Source organism: Ictidomys tridecemlineatus, chromosome 6 (assembly GCF_052094955.1).
Source record: "Ictidomys tridecemlineatus isolate mIctTri1 chromosome 6, mIctTri1.hap1, whole genome shotgun sequence".
NCBI classification, from domain to species: domain Eukaryota; kingdom Metazoa; phylum Chordata; class Mammalia; order Rodentia; family Sciuridae; genus Ictidomys; species Ictidomys tridecemlineatus.
Genome location: NC_135482.1, coordinates 73722531 through 73741446, shown reverse-complemented (window position 1 = coordinate 73741446; position 18916 = coordinate 73722531). Strand labels below are relative to the sequence as shown.

Genomic DNA, 18916 nt, shown 5'->3' with positions numbered 1-18916 from the left:
TTCAGCACTCCAAGATGGCGGCCGCTGGTTTCCTTGGTGGAGTTTCCATTGTGGGGGATAGAAGTGTACCGCTTCCTTCCCCGTCTGAAATCCCAAACTCAGCTCGGGGCTCTGTGAGTGCTTAGGCGGCAGGATTCCACAGAATCTGCAGCAACATTTCTCCCTGCTTGCTGATAGCTTCTCAGCGGCTCCCTGCCATCTGTAGCTGCAGGGCGGGCCGCGCAGATCAGTCAGCCCAGATCTCCAGTCGCACAGTTGGCTCGTGTATGAGACTCAATTACTGGACCTAGGTGCTGGAAATCCTTCCTCTAGGTTTCGGTGCACCCCCATTTTGCTGTAAGTTCCTAACAAGATAGTTTTTTGTCCTTCTAACTTGTTATTCACCCATGCAATGGCGCGGTACATGGGGTGTGATGCACTCTATTCGTGGCCATCTTGGGAATCCTTTATTTTATTTTTATGTGGTGCTGAGGATCGAACCCAGCAACCTGCACATGCCAGGCGAACGCACTACAGCTTGAGGCACATCCCCAGCCCCGTTATATGGTTTTTTATTGTCCAGATCTTTTAGTGAATGTTTCCTCTAAGCATGCTTAAAATACCTTTAAAAATGATAATGTACATTTATAGTGTGCTTTATAACTTAGGAGGTCTTTTTCCTTTGTTCTCTCATTTAGAGTAGTAGATATTTCTCTGGTACAAATGGTGAATATTATTACTTTGTATTGTGTTCTTTAGTATAAAATATTAATTTGACTAAAACATCAATAAGATGATCCATATTGATAAATAGTATAGAACCATAGCTATGGGCATTTATTGGCAAAACTTTAATTTCCTTCCCTTAATAACAGAATTATTTTATTTCTCTCTACCCCAACATATGGCTTGGTGCCTGGAGCACAGCTGCTGTCCATTAAATATTTACCTTAAAAATAAAATTGGAAATCTGAGTTTTATCAGTCTATATGTTTCTTTTTAAAATTTCTTTGGTATATCTAACTTCTGGAACAGCCCAATTCAAAATAAATTTGTAGTCACTGGCAATCAAATTTAAAAACTTCTCTTTTCCTAATTGTTTCCTATCTTAGCTTTGATTCTTTTATACAAGTTGAACTTAACCTAGAATTAATATATCTATATTAGAAAAGAGCTTATAGTTTTTCTAATTTCTTTTTTAAATTATTATCAGTTGTTCAAAACATTACATAGTTCTTGACATATCATATTTCATACATTTGATTCAAGTGGGTTATGAACTCCCATTTTTACCCTGTATACAGAATCACATTGGTTACACATCCACGTTTTTACATATTGCCTTACTAGTGTCTGTAAGTGTCTGATTGATTTTCATCTAATTCACCTTGTCTCTTTGCTTTATTACTTATATGCACATTCATACCTATACCTTCATTAGGAAATTTATAGTTGTTTTTGTATACTTGTTAGGTTGAGAAATATCTGGTATAATGTCCTCATAACTTTGTGATTTTATGGTTTTACATGGGATGACTTTTCTACACATGTCTTATAATTATCTTTCTCTGGTTAAATGGAGAGCAGCAGTGACATACTCTGGTTGCCTATGTTATTTGCTAGAATTTATTATAGAAGAACCTCTACATATAGGTCACTCATAGTTTCTTTTGCTAATATAAAAATAAATTGAGCTATGCACTCACTTTTCATGTTGAAATACAAAACTGAGCATAGATTAATTTTACACAATAAAAGATTGTCAGAGTCATTAGGAGAGCACATTTGATGAATTTCCATCTGAAACAGTATTATTTACTTAAATATAAAAATAGAAACATAATACAAGTAAATGTTAGTAGCTATTCAATAAAAAATATTAAAAAATATGTTCTCTAAAGTTTAAGGATAGTATTTATAAATGAAAATGATCTGTGCTTTTCTTAATAAATATGTTTTAATTTATCTCAAAGTCTAGGAAATGGGAATTTCCTTTCTAAAAGATCAGCAATAATGATGAGTGAGGATTTTGGGAACATGGATAAAAGAAGACAGTCAGATTTCATTATTGAAAAACAGTCAATACAACAAATCTTGGGAGAAAATGGAAAAGAAGTTTCAAGTTTTCTGGAGAATGTGAATGAGCCAACACATAGACTTCTGTCAGAGAATTGTGACTCTTTTGTTCCTCAAAATATGATAAATTTATTAGACTTTGATCAACAAAGGGTAAAGAAAACCTTTGACAAATGTGGCTATGATAGTTTAGGGGATATTTGTTTGGTTACAAGTTCGGATGAAAACCATTCCATTGATGGAAACAGAAGCATTTTTACAGATCCAGAGTCAACTTTTAGTAGTTCTACTTTAAATAAAACAAGTTATCCAGAAAAACATCAACCAAACAGGAACTATCAGAAAAAGCACAACAATAATGAAATAAATGGCTTTGCTACATGTTTGGAGGAGGATTGTTACCTGATCAGCTCTGAAAAGAAAGGTTGGTGTTGTATGTGGAAAAATGTAAAAATCTATACTTCATCAGTTTTAATATACATATTTGAATATCTTAGGTATATGTCCACACACATACAGTGAGCCCTTCATATTTGTGGACTCCCCATCTGCAGATTAAACCAAATGATTGACATCATTTAAAAGTAAAATTGCATCTGAGCTGGATGTAATCCAGCTGGATGTAATGCTGCTGTAATCCCAGCAGCTCGGGAAGCCTAGGCAGGAGGATCACAAATTTAAAGCCTGCCTCAGTTATTTTGTGAGGCCCTAAGCACCATGGTGAGACCCTATCTCAAAATTTAAAAATGAAAAGGGCTGAGGATGTGACTTAGTGGTTAAGCACCCCTGGGTTCAATCTCTGGTACCTAAATAAATAAATAATTGCATCCAGATATAGATATGTTTAGCATTTTACTTAAAGAATTCAATATTATAGCTATCTATATTGCATTTCCATTTTATTGGATGTTATAAGTAACCTAGAGATGATATAAAGTATATAGGAGGATCTATATAGCTTATATGCAAATACTAAACCACTATTATTGAAAAACCATTATTATCTGAAAGACTTGAACATCCATGGGTTCAATATGTGCAGGAGTGGCAGAGGGAGATCCTGAACTAACTATACTGTATATATTTATATGTATGTTTCTGTGTTTGGAGAAATATGAAACCAGAAATATAATGATGATTAGGTGACATTGTAGACTAGTGATCTCTCTGTGTGCCATGCTAATATGTTTTGTATTGAAAAATGATAATAGACTGTGTTAAATTTTTAACACACACTTTCATTTTTGAAGGAAAACTTAACAATGTTTACCAAGAGAAAACACCACAGAAAAATATCCAGGAATATCCAGTGAACTCTATGTAAGTTTTTAGGTAAATCTGGAGAATATAAATTAGGATGTAGTATATAGAAGTTTGAACTAATGCAAAGTCAGGTAGGCATACTACTGTCAGAGGGTGAGCAACCTGGTTATAATGATGTGTTACTAGTAATCACATTCTTGATATTATCACCATAGTGGAAAGTATGGTGTACATATTTGCCAATTTCCAAAATACCTTCTTATCTGAATATTAGTTTTGATTTTGATTACATTTGAGAAATTGTCTTAAGTTCTTAAGAAATTTGGAGCTGGGGTTGTGGCTCAGCGGTAGAGCACTTACCTAGCACGTGCGAGGCCCTGGGTTTGATTCTCAGCACCACATAAAAATAAATAAATAAAGATATTGTGTCCAACTACAACTAAAAATTAAATATTAAAAAAAAATTTCTATGGAGCAGAATGTCAGTTTGTGAATTTACATTAAGAAACTAAAGCATCACATATAGAAATGGTTACAAGCATGAAAGTCCTTTTTTTTTTCTTTTGCCTTCCGTAAGAAGATTGCTTGGTTGTTTGAGAGTCAGAACAGAGAGTAAAAGAACTTATAGATCAGTGGCATATGCAAGCATCATCAATTTATGAAACAATTTGTGATCTAGGAATAAAACATACCCCTTATTGTCAATATTTACCTCTCAGAGACTCCCTCTCCTCTCTGTGTTCAGGATTACTATCTCCTCCATCCCATTATTGTTGTATTTTTTCCTATATGAAAACAACAATCTTCCCCAGATCTTGCTACTAGTGTACAAATGTTCTGCATTTAAGAAGTTAAAAACTTTATGTACGTATGTGAAATTCTGATCCTGTGAAGACTTTATAACAAAAGAGACTAAACCTTAGAGATCAAATAAATTTTTAATGGTCACACACTCACACTAGACTTGGAATTCAAACAACTGACTTGATATTTTCAGCTACAGTTTTTCAGTTTTTAAAAACACTGGTGAAAACTCATGTTAGATCTTGAATTTTAAATGTATTTATGAGAGTGACTTAGAAGATGTTTTCCAAACTTGGTTGCAGATCCAAATTTACTTGAGGGAGTGATTTTAAAACTACAGAGGGCAAAGTTTTACATATACTAATAAATAAATAAGCTCCTTGGCATGGAGTTTATGAATCTTTGTTTTAAAAATACCTCTTATATAATTCTAATTTGGAGCCAAGTTTTGAAACCATAATTTAGAACAACAACTTTCAGAGGAAGTAAAGTAAATTTTAATACTGTCTTTTTTATAATCCATAGGGGCAGTGTTCCTTTGCAAGAATTGTATTCTAAACAATCCTGGGATTTAAGACTTGGTGAGGTAAAATGCATTGTTACATTATTTTTCTAATTTAGTCAGTTTGTGTTCTATAATATTTTAACATAATGACTTACTTTGATTTAAGTTTAGCTTTTATTTATAAATTTCTTTTTAGCTATACTCTTTCTTATATCAGAAAATTATAGCTGAATCTAGAAATAAAAACACCTTTTTAAAAACTATAATGTTCTTCATTTGAAACAAATGAATCTCGATGCATTTTAAATATAGTATAAAATATTTTCCAAGATAAAACCTCTTTAGAATTAAGTGTACAAAACATCTATAAGCCTTGGTTATGTAATGTTATAATCCCTGTTATGGTTTGAATGTCAGGTGTTCCCCAATAACTCAAGTATGAGACAATGCAAGAAAGTTTAGTGGAGAAATGATTCTGTATGAGAGCCTTAACCCAGTTAGTGAATTAATCCCCTTAAGGGAATTAACTGAGTGGAAACTGGAGGTGGGTAGGATGTGACTGGAGGAGGTGGACCTTGAGGGAGTGGGTTTGGGGTATATATTTTGTATCTGTAAGTGGAGCATCTCTGTCTGCTTTGTGATCATTATGTGAGCTGCTTCCCTTTGCCATACTCTTCCACCATGATGTTCTGTCTTACTCCAAGCCCCAAGGAAAGGTGCCAACTGTCCATGGACTGAGACCTATAAACTTTTTCCAAATAAACTTTTCCTGCCCTATAATTGTTCTTGTCAAGTCTTTTCGTCACAGCAGTAAAAAAATCTGCCTAAAACAATCCTTCTTCATAATAATTTTAGAGAGATTAAATAAATTGTTCGCAAACACTTGATTCAGGATTCAAACTACTGTCTTATCTGATTTGATATTCTCAACTATATTTTTTCCCTTTTTTCTCCATTAATATGTAATTGAATATTATGAATTCATTATCATACATTGACTATCTTCAATGCACTGGGGATACAAAGGTTAAAAACAGTCTTTCTTTTAACAAAGATTACATTGTTATGCATTTGACTGCAAGGGACAGATATGGAAGGACATGGAACCTATCTTTAAGAAGTTTTTGTCTAGTAAATAGAGATAGAAAATATAATGCATTTAGATTAATTATTCTAATTGTAGTTCATACAAAATCAGTGATAGCCTATTGAAAGACACCACTAAGTTTTGTGGTTAGTCAGGAGGAAGATGTTATAGGTAAGAAAACTTCTGAGCAAAAACTCAATAAATTTGCTGAATGGAGTAAATGTCTGGAAAGAAGAAGCAATATAAATAGAACCAAAGATATGAGAGACTGTATCTTGCTTAAGAAACTTGGAGTACCTGTCTCATTCTAGTTACTGTTATTGCTAGTATTTGTAAATCATGAGGGGGGTCTAGCATGAGATAATTCCAGATAATTTAAAAGAGCAGATCATAAATGATCTATATGATATTTAATAGTTTAATTTCCTATAAGTAGTAATGAGAGTGGTGTCTTTTATAAAAAACATACACATAATACAAGACAATGTATAACATAATATATAGCTAACAATATATATACATATGTGTGTATAGTATTAAAACCAGAAAACATAAATGCAGCAAGAAGCCCATTTAAGGAGAAGAATAGAAGATCGAATTTCTGATCATGTCAAACATGAAATTTTGCTGGGCAAGCATTGTGATGTGAGGTGTCCTATCTTGGGAGAATAGGGCAAGTTCCTTAAATAACTTAGTTTCTTCTCAGTTGAAAAGATCTTCTTTGTTATCCTTTGTGAACATATTTTAGAAATATTTTGAGTTGTAGATGGACAAAATACCTTTAGTTTAATATTTATTTTTATGTGGTGCTGAGGATTGAACCTAGTGCCTCACATGTGTGAGACAAGCACTCTCCCACTGAGCTACAACCTCAGACCATTTATGAACATTTTTGAAGTGGATAATGGAGTTCATGCATGCCTTGAAGTCTGTATAGCTTTCCCAGTTGATCAAGTTTTATCACCACTTCTTTTTCTTCTTCTTGAAGTTTGGGGCTTGACTGTTTCAAGAATTGAACAGAAAAGACTTTTTAAAAGATGAAATAGTTATAAGTTTCAAGAAGTGGCTCTGTTCCACATATTTATTCAGGGCTTCAACTTTGTGGTTACTTGTCTTTAACTAGTGTTCCCATGTTTGTAGAATATGTTGGTATCAGACAGCAGAAGTAGGAAGGAAGTGGAGGACTGTTGAGTAGATTTTAATCGGCCTGGATTTGCAGTAGTGTATTTTATTTCTGCCACTGACCAGAAAGTAAACCACAAGTCCAGACCAACTTCAGAGGAGGCTAGGAAATGTGGTCTAGCTGTATATCTCTGAGAAGAAAGGGAATCAAATTTGGGTAAATAACTAGGAAATGTCTCCTTTTTTCTGTCTATCTAAAGCTCTATATCCCACCAACAGAGAATATATAGAAATTATTTTAGTTAGTATATAAAATATAGTATATTTGCAAATATAATTAGCACAGTAAGCCATAAAGAAAATCTAAAAAAAAATAGTGAAGGAGAGAATTGTAACTACATCATGCAATCAAAATTTAATAAAATTTGAAATCAACCCCCAAAAGTTGTTTGTCATCCTTTAACTTTTTGAAAAGTTGGAGACAATTTGGGTTTTAAAAAAATAAGAAAAAAGGCCATGGATGTATTATAAGTCAAAATACATTCTACTGTCAGGTATAACTAAAAAGAATAAATAACAAAATTTTAAAAAATAAGAAAGGAAATGAAAGTCAACTACAAATTACAGAGAAAGTGATGAAAACCAAAACCAGTGTTGTGTTCTACAGAAAATTCATACCTTTAAACTTTTTATTTTTTAGTAAATGACTGATAACCCAACTTAAGAAATCAGGAGAATAATAGAACAAATCCCAATAATACCTTAATGCCTTATCTTTTTTCAATTGAATTTACTATGATTGCCTGAAGGTTCCTTTTTGTCAAAATTTATTTCCTAGCAAGTGTCTATTCTGTTACCTGTTGCTTCTAAACCAATTTAATATTTTATTCACTATAGGCTAATTGTGTGTGTGTGGGGAGGAGAGAACTTCATTGAATTAAAGTACTATAAAACAAATCAGTGGCATTTATTGGGTAGATATAAGTGGAAATTATCATGCATACTTGGGAATTGTTAAAATTTTGGTTTTCTCCTAGATTGTGATGGAAGAAGGAAGAACATGTTCTTTAAAAGGAAGGCCAACATCCACAAAGAAGATCTGTCAGTATGACTGTATAAGTTAATTTTATTCTCTTTAAAACTAACAACTAGAAATCAGTTAAATTAAAAAAATTTTTAAAGATTTTCACTAGCCAATAAATATTTCATAGGTATCTTAGAAAATACTAGTAATGCAATCAATGCTTTAAAATAAGTTTTTTTAATAAAAATACTTTATGAATATACATAATGTAAATGGACAGTTTAACAAATAGTAAAATAAATATCCTCAAAGTCAACCATTAAGAAATAATATATAAATACTGTACTTTTGAAAATATTCTCAATTGCATTTCCTATCCTGCCCCCTAGAGGTAACTATTTTCCTGAATTTGTTTCTTGAGATGGTATCACACAGACATTTCTGTTGCTTGATTTTAAACTTTTTACATATTGAAAAACTTCTATGTATTTTCCTGCAACTTTCTTTTTTAACTCAGTATTATGTTTTCAGGCTCATTTACTTTTACATGTTATTATTATTTTTATTGTTATGCAGCATTCTGTTTTGTGAATGTGCCACAGTTTGTTTATGCATCTTTTGACAATGGATATTTATTTAGTTTTGAATATTTTGCTTTTTGCTATTTATGCCATTCTTGACATTTCTTCTAGAACACATGAATATAAAATTACTCTAGGGTATATTACTAGGAGTAGAATTGCCAATTTAATGCAAAATTATTTTCTAAAGTGTGCCTATTTTACCTACAGCTAACAAAGGGTAAGAATCTTAGTCACATATTTTAACCAACACTATGTCAGTCTTTTGTCATTGTTGGTAATTTGATGTTTATATTTTAACATATTTTTCTGATTACTTATTAGGTTAATTGGTTATCTGTGTTTCATTTGTGAAGTGTATTTCATGTCTTTAGCTCTTGTTTCATTTAAGAAGTTTGGTTTTACTTATGGGGTATCTTTTATCAATAGATCTGTATCTTTTGTAAATCTCTTTTGAATCTTGAATAGTAATTATTTATAGGCTTACATGTAACAGATATTTCATATTTGAGAAGTTTTTTCATTCTTTACTGATATGATAATTAAAGTTTCATATTTTCCTGACACTTCTTAGGTATTCTGTGCTAGAATGGCTCTTTAGGTTATCTGGTCTGCTAGGTACTTAGAAACCTTTGTGGATGTAAAACATTAGTCTTGGCTTTTTTAGTTCTTTAATTCCTTGCTTCCTTCAGCATATGGGTATTCTTTGTTGTTTTATGTTTTATCCTTGCACTCTGTGAGATTTCCCTCCCCCAAATAAAGCCTAAAACATGCATGCCCACAAATTTTAGTTCTCTTCCTTTATTGCTCTGAGTGTAATACATGCAATTATGTAAAAGAATTAAGTGAATCCTATAGATTCTCCCATGTTAGCACCATATATTTATCATCCTTTTATGACTTGCTAGTCATTCATTCAATACATTTACTGCAATTGATTTAATTGGTGTCCTATTGATGCACATTTGGGTGGTTTCTTACAAATGTAACTAAAGAACTTGGTGCATATTTTTTTTTTATTTGTGGAGGTGTGTTTTGGTGGTAATTACTAGGGATGGGATTCAACAGTCAAACCAAGATGCACTGTTATTTGATATATATTGCTGAATCTCCACTTTGATGTTATCAAATTTCCTACTTGCAGCATGTAGCCAATTATAACAGCAAGTGTGAGTTATCCCATAGACTCATCAACAGATATTGTGGTCAAATCTAAGGTTTTTTTTGTAATTTTGAGTTATTTGAGATGAATAGATAGGTTTTAGTTTGTATTTAATTTCTGTCTGTGAAGCTGAATATTATTTTAAATATTTTCAGTGACTGTTTATGTTCTTTCTTTTCTTTTCTTTTTTTTTTTTTTTTTTTTTAGTTTTTGGTCTATTTGGCATTTATGTCTTTTGACAAATTGGGTTCTTGGCCTTTTTTCTTGATACTTAAAAACTAGCTCTTCTTATGTTAAAAAGGTTTACATTTTGTAATATAAGTAATAAATATTTTCTTCTAGTTTAATATATTAGCTTTTCATATATTTTGATTTTACTATACTTACGTTGTCTCTTGCTTTGTTTAACAATATTTTACTATTTCTGGATTGCATTAGAAGTTCTCCACACTCCTGGGTTATAAATGAATTCACCATATTTTCTTGTAACTTTAGTATTGTTTTGTATTTTACTTTTATATCTTTAATTTATTTGGATATTTTCCTGATTTAAAGTATGGGACATGATATCATTCAAGTTCTAAAAATGCATCTTTCCCTGGGTGTTTATGATGTTGCCTTTTAAATATACTAACTACATATTATCTAATCTGTTTGGAGGTTTTCTTAACTGTTCCATTGGTCTTTCCTTATTTTCATGTGCCAATACCATACTTTTTAAATTAAGAATGTTTTATAGTGTGTTTAATTTCTGGAAATGTTTTATATATCTGCACTTTTTTAAAAAAAAGTCTCTCTTGGCCAGTCTAAATTATTTTTTTCATATAAGCTTTAAAATTAATCTAACTTCAAAAGAAACATTTTAATTTTTATTAGGAAACTGTTAAATATGTATCTTAGTGTGAATTGTTATTGTAATGAATATAATATATTATAGCCCTAAGAATAAGGGTATCTTTCCATCGATTCAATCTAAATTTATAGTTGTAGTTACCTAACATATCTTTAAGCACTTTCTTAAAATTTTTTCAAATAGATTTTGCATGTTTCTTATTTCACTTATTCATAGGTACTTTTTGGTGTTTTTATTGCTACTTTATTATGAATATACTTCCTATATTTCTACACTGAGATTCTGGATTGTGGGCTTGTGTAAATTTGTATTGATTATTTTTTCAAGAATTTGACACCTTCCAATAGTTATGAGATATTATCCACTTGTGATTTTGGGAAATTAGTGGTTTGGGTTAAGAATGATTTTTAGTGTCTGTGGGAATGATTATTAATTTTTATTCTTAGAGTTTTAAGCTTATTGTGGCCAAAACCACATAATGTGAAATTTATCCTTCCAATAGTTTTTATGTGTGTAGGGCTTTATCATCAAACACATGCCACTGTATCTACCCAGTAAAAACTGCCTGTCTCTCACTTCCCCTGGCCCTTGGCAATCCCCCTTTTACTTTCTGTTTTTATCAGTTTGATTATTTTAGATACTCAAATGAGTGAAATCATGAAGTATTTAACTTTTTTGTGACTGACTTGTTTCACTTGAAATAATGACTTAAGTTTCATCCATATTGTAACATGTACTAACAAGATTACCTTCTTTCTTAATGCTGCATAATATTCCACTTGTATGTATATAACACTTTTGTTTTATCCATTCATCCATTGCTAAGGTTTCTTCCAGCTCTTGGCTATTGTGATTAATAATGCAATCAATATCAGAATAGAAATCTCTCTTTTAGACCCTATAATAGGTTTTCAGTTCTTTTGGCTATGCACCCATAAATAGGATTACAAGATTCATGTGGTGATTCCAATTTTAACTTTTTTGAGGTATCTCTGTACTATTTTCCATAGTAGCTGCCCCATTTATTTTCTTACCAAACATGCAGGACAGTAATTATTCTACTTCCTCATCAATACTTATTCTAGTTGTTTTTTTAAATGATAGTGGCCTTCCAAAAAGTGTGACATGTTATCCAGTTGTGATACAGTTCTTTTACAAAGGTGAATCTTATTAAAGGATTTTGCAATTTGGACTGTCTTTGCATTCTTATAATAAATCTTACCAAGTGATGATGTTTTATAATATTGATTATTTTTTAAAAAATAGTTTAATATTTTATTTGTTATTAGATTTTTGCATCAGTATTCATAAATGAGTTTTTCTATAAAGAGAGAGAGGGAGACAGTGTGTGTGTGTGTGTGTGTGTGTGTGTGTGTGTGTAGTCTTTGTCAGATTTTGTTGAGATTGTACAGATCCAGAAACAATTTAAAAGCTACATACTTGCCCAAATTGAGGCTAGCTGAAAACTTTCTTGATATTTAAATCTCTTGTCCTTTCCTCATCCCAATTTCACTACTTTATTACAAATTACTTTGTGATGTTTGGTTTGGTAGGTAGGGAGTCATATACTACTTCCCAGGCCCAGTTTTAAACTTTGTTTGCAATCATAAGATAACATATTAAGCAAAAATGAAAAAATATGATATTGGGTGCTTTGGATAGATTTTTTTTTTCATACAGTTTGATTGCACAGTAAAGTTTCATTGACTAGATTAGCAAATATCTGATACCTTGGGACTGAATTTATTTCTGCTTCCTACAGTTGACACTTTAAATTATTTGTTCATAAAAAATGGCACATATATTGGAAAACATCAATCCCAATTTTCTCATTTCTGCTTTCCTCTTTATGTACCCCTATTACTTGTAGATAACCATTCTTTTAAGAGTAAAATAAACCCATAAATCCTGTTATAAATGCAAGGTGCCAAGTATCCTAAATTTTAACTAAATTTAGCACATTTTAAATTTGTTAGGTTAGCTAATCTTTGCACACAGATATCTTCTGCCTTTGGATATTTTATACAGCATCAGTGAATATCATTCTTCATGAATTAAACCTTTATTTTCAGATCTTGATTCTTCACAGAGTAGTCAGTCTGCCAGTTACTCTCCAAGGCCAACGGATAGTTGTTTCAGTTCTAGTTCAGAGATGGTAAGTTATGCCTTTTTACTTATAAATTTTATATTCATTTAGATTTTTTTATACTGAAGATTGAACCCAGAGGCACTTATTCACTGAGCCACATCCTCAAATCTTTTTTTGTATTTTATTTGGAAACAGGGTCTCACTGAGTTGCCTAGCGCTGTGCTAGGTTGCTGAAGCTGGCTTTGAACTTGAGATCCTCCTTTCTCAGCCTTTCCAAGCCATTGGGATTACAGGCGTGCACCACTGTGCCCAGCTAGAATTATTTTTGTCGGTTTACTTTTACATTATGAAAAACAGTTGAACCAATACAGAGGAAACAAAAAATAATATAAATGAAAATGTAAAAAAATAAACAATATAAGAAATATTGTAAAATGTGAAAGCATAAGAAAATGTACACAAAAATGTAAAATAAAATAATAACAAAATGTAAACAGTTGGATGTGATAGCTTATGCCTATAATCTCAGCATTTTGGGAGATATGAGGTAGGAGGATCATAAGTTCAATTTGTCTTAGTAACTTAGGCCCTAAGCAACTTGGCAAGACCTTGTTTCGATAAAAAAATAAAAAGGGATGGAGATGTAGATCAGTGGTGAAGTGCCCCTGAGTTCAATTCCCCAGTACCAAATAAAAAAAAGAAAAGAAAAAAATTTACATAAAAATATATTATTTGTAAAATTGTCTTAACAAGATGTATATAATTTGAAGCATAAAACAACCAAGTGTACCTTCAAAAAAAAAAGTCTTAGGCCTATATAAGAAAGATTTGGATAATAGTGTTGAAGACTAAAATATGAATAATTTGAAAGACATTTCTGAGTGAGAATCTACACTTCTGACAAATCACTTTTAGAAGGAAATTCTATCTTCACTCTTTTATCTTCATTCCTTGTTGCCTTTAGTATCTAATTTGCCATCTTGCTAAGGATACCAGTGACTTCTGTGTTGTCAGATTGACTGGATGCTTTTCAGTCTTTATCTTATGAGAACTCCTGATACTGATAGAAATTATTATTTAATTTCTTTGAAATATTTTTCTTCTTTGCTTTTATTTTAACACACTATCTTTGTTTTCTTGATATCTCTAAGAATGCTTTTTTATGCCTTTTTTTTTCACTTGTCTTTTTCCGTATATAAATGTTGTAATGTTTAGGATTTCATACAAGACCCTCTTCTGTAAACCTATAATCTAGACCTTTAGTGATTTTATACATTCTATTGACTTTTATACTATCTGGGTGATGTCAGTTCCTAGTTTTATGACTTTAGCCCTGGTTCTTATTTAGATGTTCAATTTTCTATTGGACATATCTTGGAAATTTCACAAAGATCTTTTTCATACCTCAAACTTAAAACCTAATTTTTCACCCAAATCAGTTTTTTATATATTTCTGTATCAATAAGTATTTTTGTATTTGCCCAAGCGTTCATATCAGAAGCCTACTATAATAGTTAATATTGTTATTTCTTTCTTTCTCAAATCTGCCTCCCTCAATCATCTTCATTTCATCACTTTGTACAATCAATTCTACCTCCAAAATAAATTGTGAATTTATCTGCTCTCAACAAGCACCAGTGCCCTATTCTAAGTTACCATCATCTTGTTCTTGAACTGTTCCGGCTGTTTCATAAGAGATGTCTTTACTTTCACTCTTCCCCCAGCGTCTTCTCTAGTTAGCAGATATCATAATAAAAAATATATAAATAAGTTGGCCAGGCACAGTGGCACAAACCCGAAATCCCAGTGCTTCAGGAGGCTAAGGCTAGAGGATTATTGGTTCAAATCTAGATTCAACAATTTAGTAAGGTTCTAAGCAACTTAGAACCTATCTCAAAATAAAAAATAAAAAGGCCTCAGTGGTTAAACATCCTGGGTTCACTCTTTGTACCAAATAAATAAATAAAGTAAGTTGAATCATGTTATTCTGATGTGTAATAATTCCGATAGAATCTGAATTTACAGTGGCACTAGCTCTTGGCCACCATTACCTGTTTCTTCCAGTATTCTTCCTTTCTTCTTTTTTTTCCACACGTATTAGCCCTTCATTTTCCTTAGTTTGTCATTCTCCTTTCCGCTTCAGGGCAGGAATTTATTTCTTTTTTCTCAGTCTTATACTTTTTTATCCTTTAAGTCTTAGGTTAAATATGTCACTTATTTAAAAAGTCCTTCCCTGGCTCCCCAGTATAAATATGGCTTCTCCCTTAGTGGTGCTCTGAAAGTACCTCATACTTGTTCCTCATAATGCTTTTCTCAATCTATAGTTATGTGTTTATGTGTCTGATTATTTTGCTAATTTTATTTTTACTCATTATGTGAATTCCAAGAGAACAGCAACCATTTTGTTTCACTCATATTGCAGATGCCTTTTAGTAAGTGAATGTTTGTTTCTTAACTAAATACATGCATTGAGCTTTTGTTTTCCAATTTATGCTCAGTTTTAATGCTCTGTCTTGGGCTTACTTTAGTTTTTTCATTATTATTTTTGCCACTTTTTTCAGTTTGAATGATTAATACTTTTAAATATTCATAAAAAGTATGTTTTTGTTCTTAATAAATACATTTTTCATGAAGTTGAAAAATTCAGGCTTAGCAAATTTAAATCTAGGCCTATTAAAAGTTATTACAGTTTGTATTTTTAGATTAAAGTTAACATATTTATTCCTGTTAAACTTTTATTTTTTTAAATATTTTTTTTTTAGTTGTAGATGGATACAGTATCTTTATTTTATTTATTTATTTTTATGTGGTGCTATGGATTGAACCCAGTGCCTCATGCATGCAAGGCAAGCGCTGGACCACTGAGGTACAACCCTAGCCCCTAAATATTTTTGATATTCTGTTAGCTGATACACTCCTTATATTATCTTCTTAAGATATATCTATCATGGGATGGACCCATAAAGTGTATGTAATGAGTATGTTTTCCTTAATGAATCGGTGAGTAAATAATAAAAAAGTTTCAACCGTTCCCTTCAAAGGTATCACGTTGGCAGTCTTTTGAAGTGATTGAATAGTGAATTGCCCATCATTTCTTCAGTGTTAGAGATTGATGGAATGATGCATTCGGTGATTATAAGTACTGAGAAGACATAAGATTCCTCTTGTTTTTTTCCATTTTTAATATTTAAAAATCCACAGCCTGCTGAGTGAGATGTATGGTAGATTGAAGACACTTTGATAATATATATGCTTTGCTTAGTAACCTGTCAGTCTCTCCTATATTTAGAAATTTCCTGTAATGTGAATTTTAAGAATGTTTACTTGGAAGTAATTGAGCAATTTTATTAGGCATTTTATTTAAGCTTTATTTACAGCAAAATTATTTAATTTCTTTTAGCCATCAGAAGATGAAGATCAAATGTTACAGCAAATTGAAGACTCAAATAAGATATGTGTCAAAACTACTGAAACAACCAATGATTTTCATCTAGAAAGGATGTCAAAAGTTTCAGGTGATAGGATTGGTAAAGATAATGCCAAAATTCACAAACAAACTGAAAATTTCTACCCATTCTCAGTGAAAAATAATACAGATCAATCTCCTCAGTTGCAGTGCAATTCAGCACATGTGTTGCAAAACAAAATCAATAATAACTGCATTCTGCCAGTTGTAAGATGTGATGCAGGGGTACAAACAGAGAGAGAACCTGCAATGGAAGAAAAATTTGATGCTGCCGTACAGTGTAATATAATTTCACTATGTACATGTAGAAGTGATGTGTCTCCTCTTTGCCATATAGAAATACAGTGAAAATATTAAGGCATATACCACTGGAGGGCAGGAAATCCTTAAGAAAAACTAGTATTCTAAAATCTCAGTCTAGGATGTAACATTTCAGTTGACCTTGGAAGGCAATAATAAATGTTCAGAATTTAATTAACATAATAAGGAATGAGAAAATGTAACTAAGCATTAGGCTAAAGTATTTAGAAGGTCTATTCATGATTCTAAGATGTTTTAATATTTTATGCACTTAATTTTTGTATAGGCATTTCTTTGATGGCTTAGTGATTCATCAAGGTTTTATAAAATAGTCTTATAAATATATTATCATTTTCATGCTTATTATTCTTTACATTATTATGATATGCTGTTATTCCTGGATTAAAAATATGCTTAGCTTTCTTCCTTGTGGCATTTACTTTAAAATTAGGTGCAGTTGTATCTTGCAGGAAAAATATTTTTTTCCAAAACTTTAGGGCAGAAAATAATAGTACCTAATGTGTTCTATGTCATTATCATAAGAATTTTGTTAACTACTTCTCTTTAATGTTATACCCCACTTAAAATTCTAGATTTTTTTTTAACTCTGGTTTCATTTGTGTGTTTATGAGACTGCTGGGGAGCAAACTCAGATCCTCACAAATACTTGAGCAAACTCAGATCCTCACAAACTCAGATCCTCACAAAGTGCTCTACCACCAGTACCCACCAGTCTATGGATTAATTTTTAGACACATATATCTTCTTTTTTGTTTGGATAACATTTGTTGTTAGTGCTTGTATCAACTCAGAGGAAGATGTTTTCCTCCTTAAGGTTAAAAAATATTTTAATGCTTTTATAGAAAAAAGTTTTAAAATTGGAAAAATTTATGTTTCTTTTTTAATGTTGCTAGGCTTCTTTAACAAATATTACATCAAAATTTCTTAGTCTTTTAAAATATAGGCTTTGATTCTAGCACATTTATCTTATACCACAATTTTAAATGCTTGTACTTTAAAATTGACACTTGTTTGGTTATGCAGATGCTCGGAGACTTATTAGTGGGGGTTACATCCTGATAAACTGATTGTAATTGAAGATATTTTAAGTTGAAAATGCATTTAGCTTACCTAACTTATCAAGTATCATAGCTTAGCAATATACTACATTATATAAACTATTGGTTTTCCCACATGATAGAGTGGCTGACAGTGTTTGCAGCTTGTCACCAACACTGTGGACTATTATACTACAAATGGCTAAATCAGGAAAAGATCAAAATTCCATTATGGATTTATTTCCTGAGCACTATTTTGCAAAAATATAACATATTGTGTAGGAAAGACTAATTATGTGGAACAAGAAGACTATACTGATAACTTTGAAATAATATTAAGCTGTGAGTCTTACCTCAGTCTCAACTGTTAAATAAACCAGTGTTTTCCAAATATGAATCAAAGTTTGTCAATATAGAAAGCAAATTAACTACAAAAGTCTACACTAGTTCAGTTTTATCAATATCATAATGTAATAGTTAAGCTCAGTAATGCATGAATTTTGGAGCTTTTAAAAGGCAGTGATCACTCCCAGTGAGAGCAGGGAAGTTGCAGGGTAGTACAGAAATTAATCTTGTCCAAAAAAAGGTTTGGCCTTCATTTCTGGGAGTGTCATTCTGTTTTTTTTTGGTACCAGGGATTGAACCTAGGAGTGCTTAACCACTGAGCCACGTCCCCAGCCCTTTATTTTTTATTTTGAGACAGGGTCTCGCTAAGCTGCTTAGGGCCTCACTAAGTTGCAGAGGCTGGCTTTGAACTCACAATCCTCTGTTAGCCTCCTAAACTGCTGAGATTATAGGCATGTTATTCTAAACGAGTCTTCTTATTAACCTGAGAACCTTGGGAGAAGCTACATTGTAACAGTGTGAATTAAGATGAAGCTTTTGATTCAATCAGTATCAGCTTGATTTCCTTTGGGACTGGAGAATGAGATCAATCATTTAGGCAGTCACCATGCCATTGTGTTGGAGCCCTAGTAAAGACTCAGGACACCATAGCTCAGGCAAACTTCCCTAATTAGCAGTACTCCATGTATATTGTCATATCTTTGTAGGAAAGTAATGTTATCTATGATTTTGTGAGAGAACTATTAGAAGCTCTATGTTTGTTATTTTCCTAGACTATGTCTGTGAGATTCTTCTGGCTGATGTTAATCTGTATTCTTTCTCTGTAATAAACCACAACTGTGAATACAACATCTTTCAAAGAGTTCTTTGAGTCCTAGTGAATTATTAAATTTGAGTGTGGACTAGTGACACCCAAACAAGTGACCTTCGTATTCTCTAAGATTGGAGAAACATTGTTCTTCCCTAGTCCATCTGAAGGATAAAGCTTCAGTGACTCACAGTGATAATTTGCTTAATAAACCCTTTATTACTTTTCTTCCTTTTCCACGTCTCACTTCCATGTCATGTTTTTTTTTTTTGAGATTATACACCAAAGGGTATTTACTTGAATCCTTGCCTCATAATTTGCTTTTGGAGCAAGTCAAAAGATTGGCAGGAACCATAACAAGTAGATAAATGAATTGTATGTATAGTTGTAAATC

General features: G+C 31.8%; 1 protein-coding gene across 6 annotated transcripts in view; it reads left to right on the top strand.

Moving 5' to 3' along the window:
- Positions 1-18576, top strand: part of Redic1 (regulator of DNA class I crossover intermediates 1) — a 79781-nt gene extending 61205 nt beyond the window's left edge. For 5 of the 6 annotated variants that reach the window (XM_040280807.2, XM_021732218.3, XM_078014896.1 and 2 more), the window contains 6 exons: positions 1953-2479; positions 3306-3375; positions 4648-4708; positions 7874-7937; positions 12529-12611; positions 15946-18576. In XM_040280807.2, coding sequence (XP_040136741.2) covers positions 1953-2479; positions 3306-3375; positions 4648-4708; positions 7874-7937; positions 12529-12611; positions 15946-16359 — 1219 coding nt within the window. In that variant the 3' untranslated portion in view covers positions 16360-18576. Of the gene's footprint in view, positions 1-1952; positions 2480-3305; positions 3376-4647; positions 4709-7873; positions 9802-12528; positions 12612-15945 lie in introns of those variants that run through there. The other variant, XM_078014897.1, reaches the window with a different exon arrangement.
- The last annotated feature ends 340 nt before the right edge of the window (positions 18577-18916 follow it).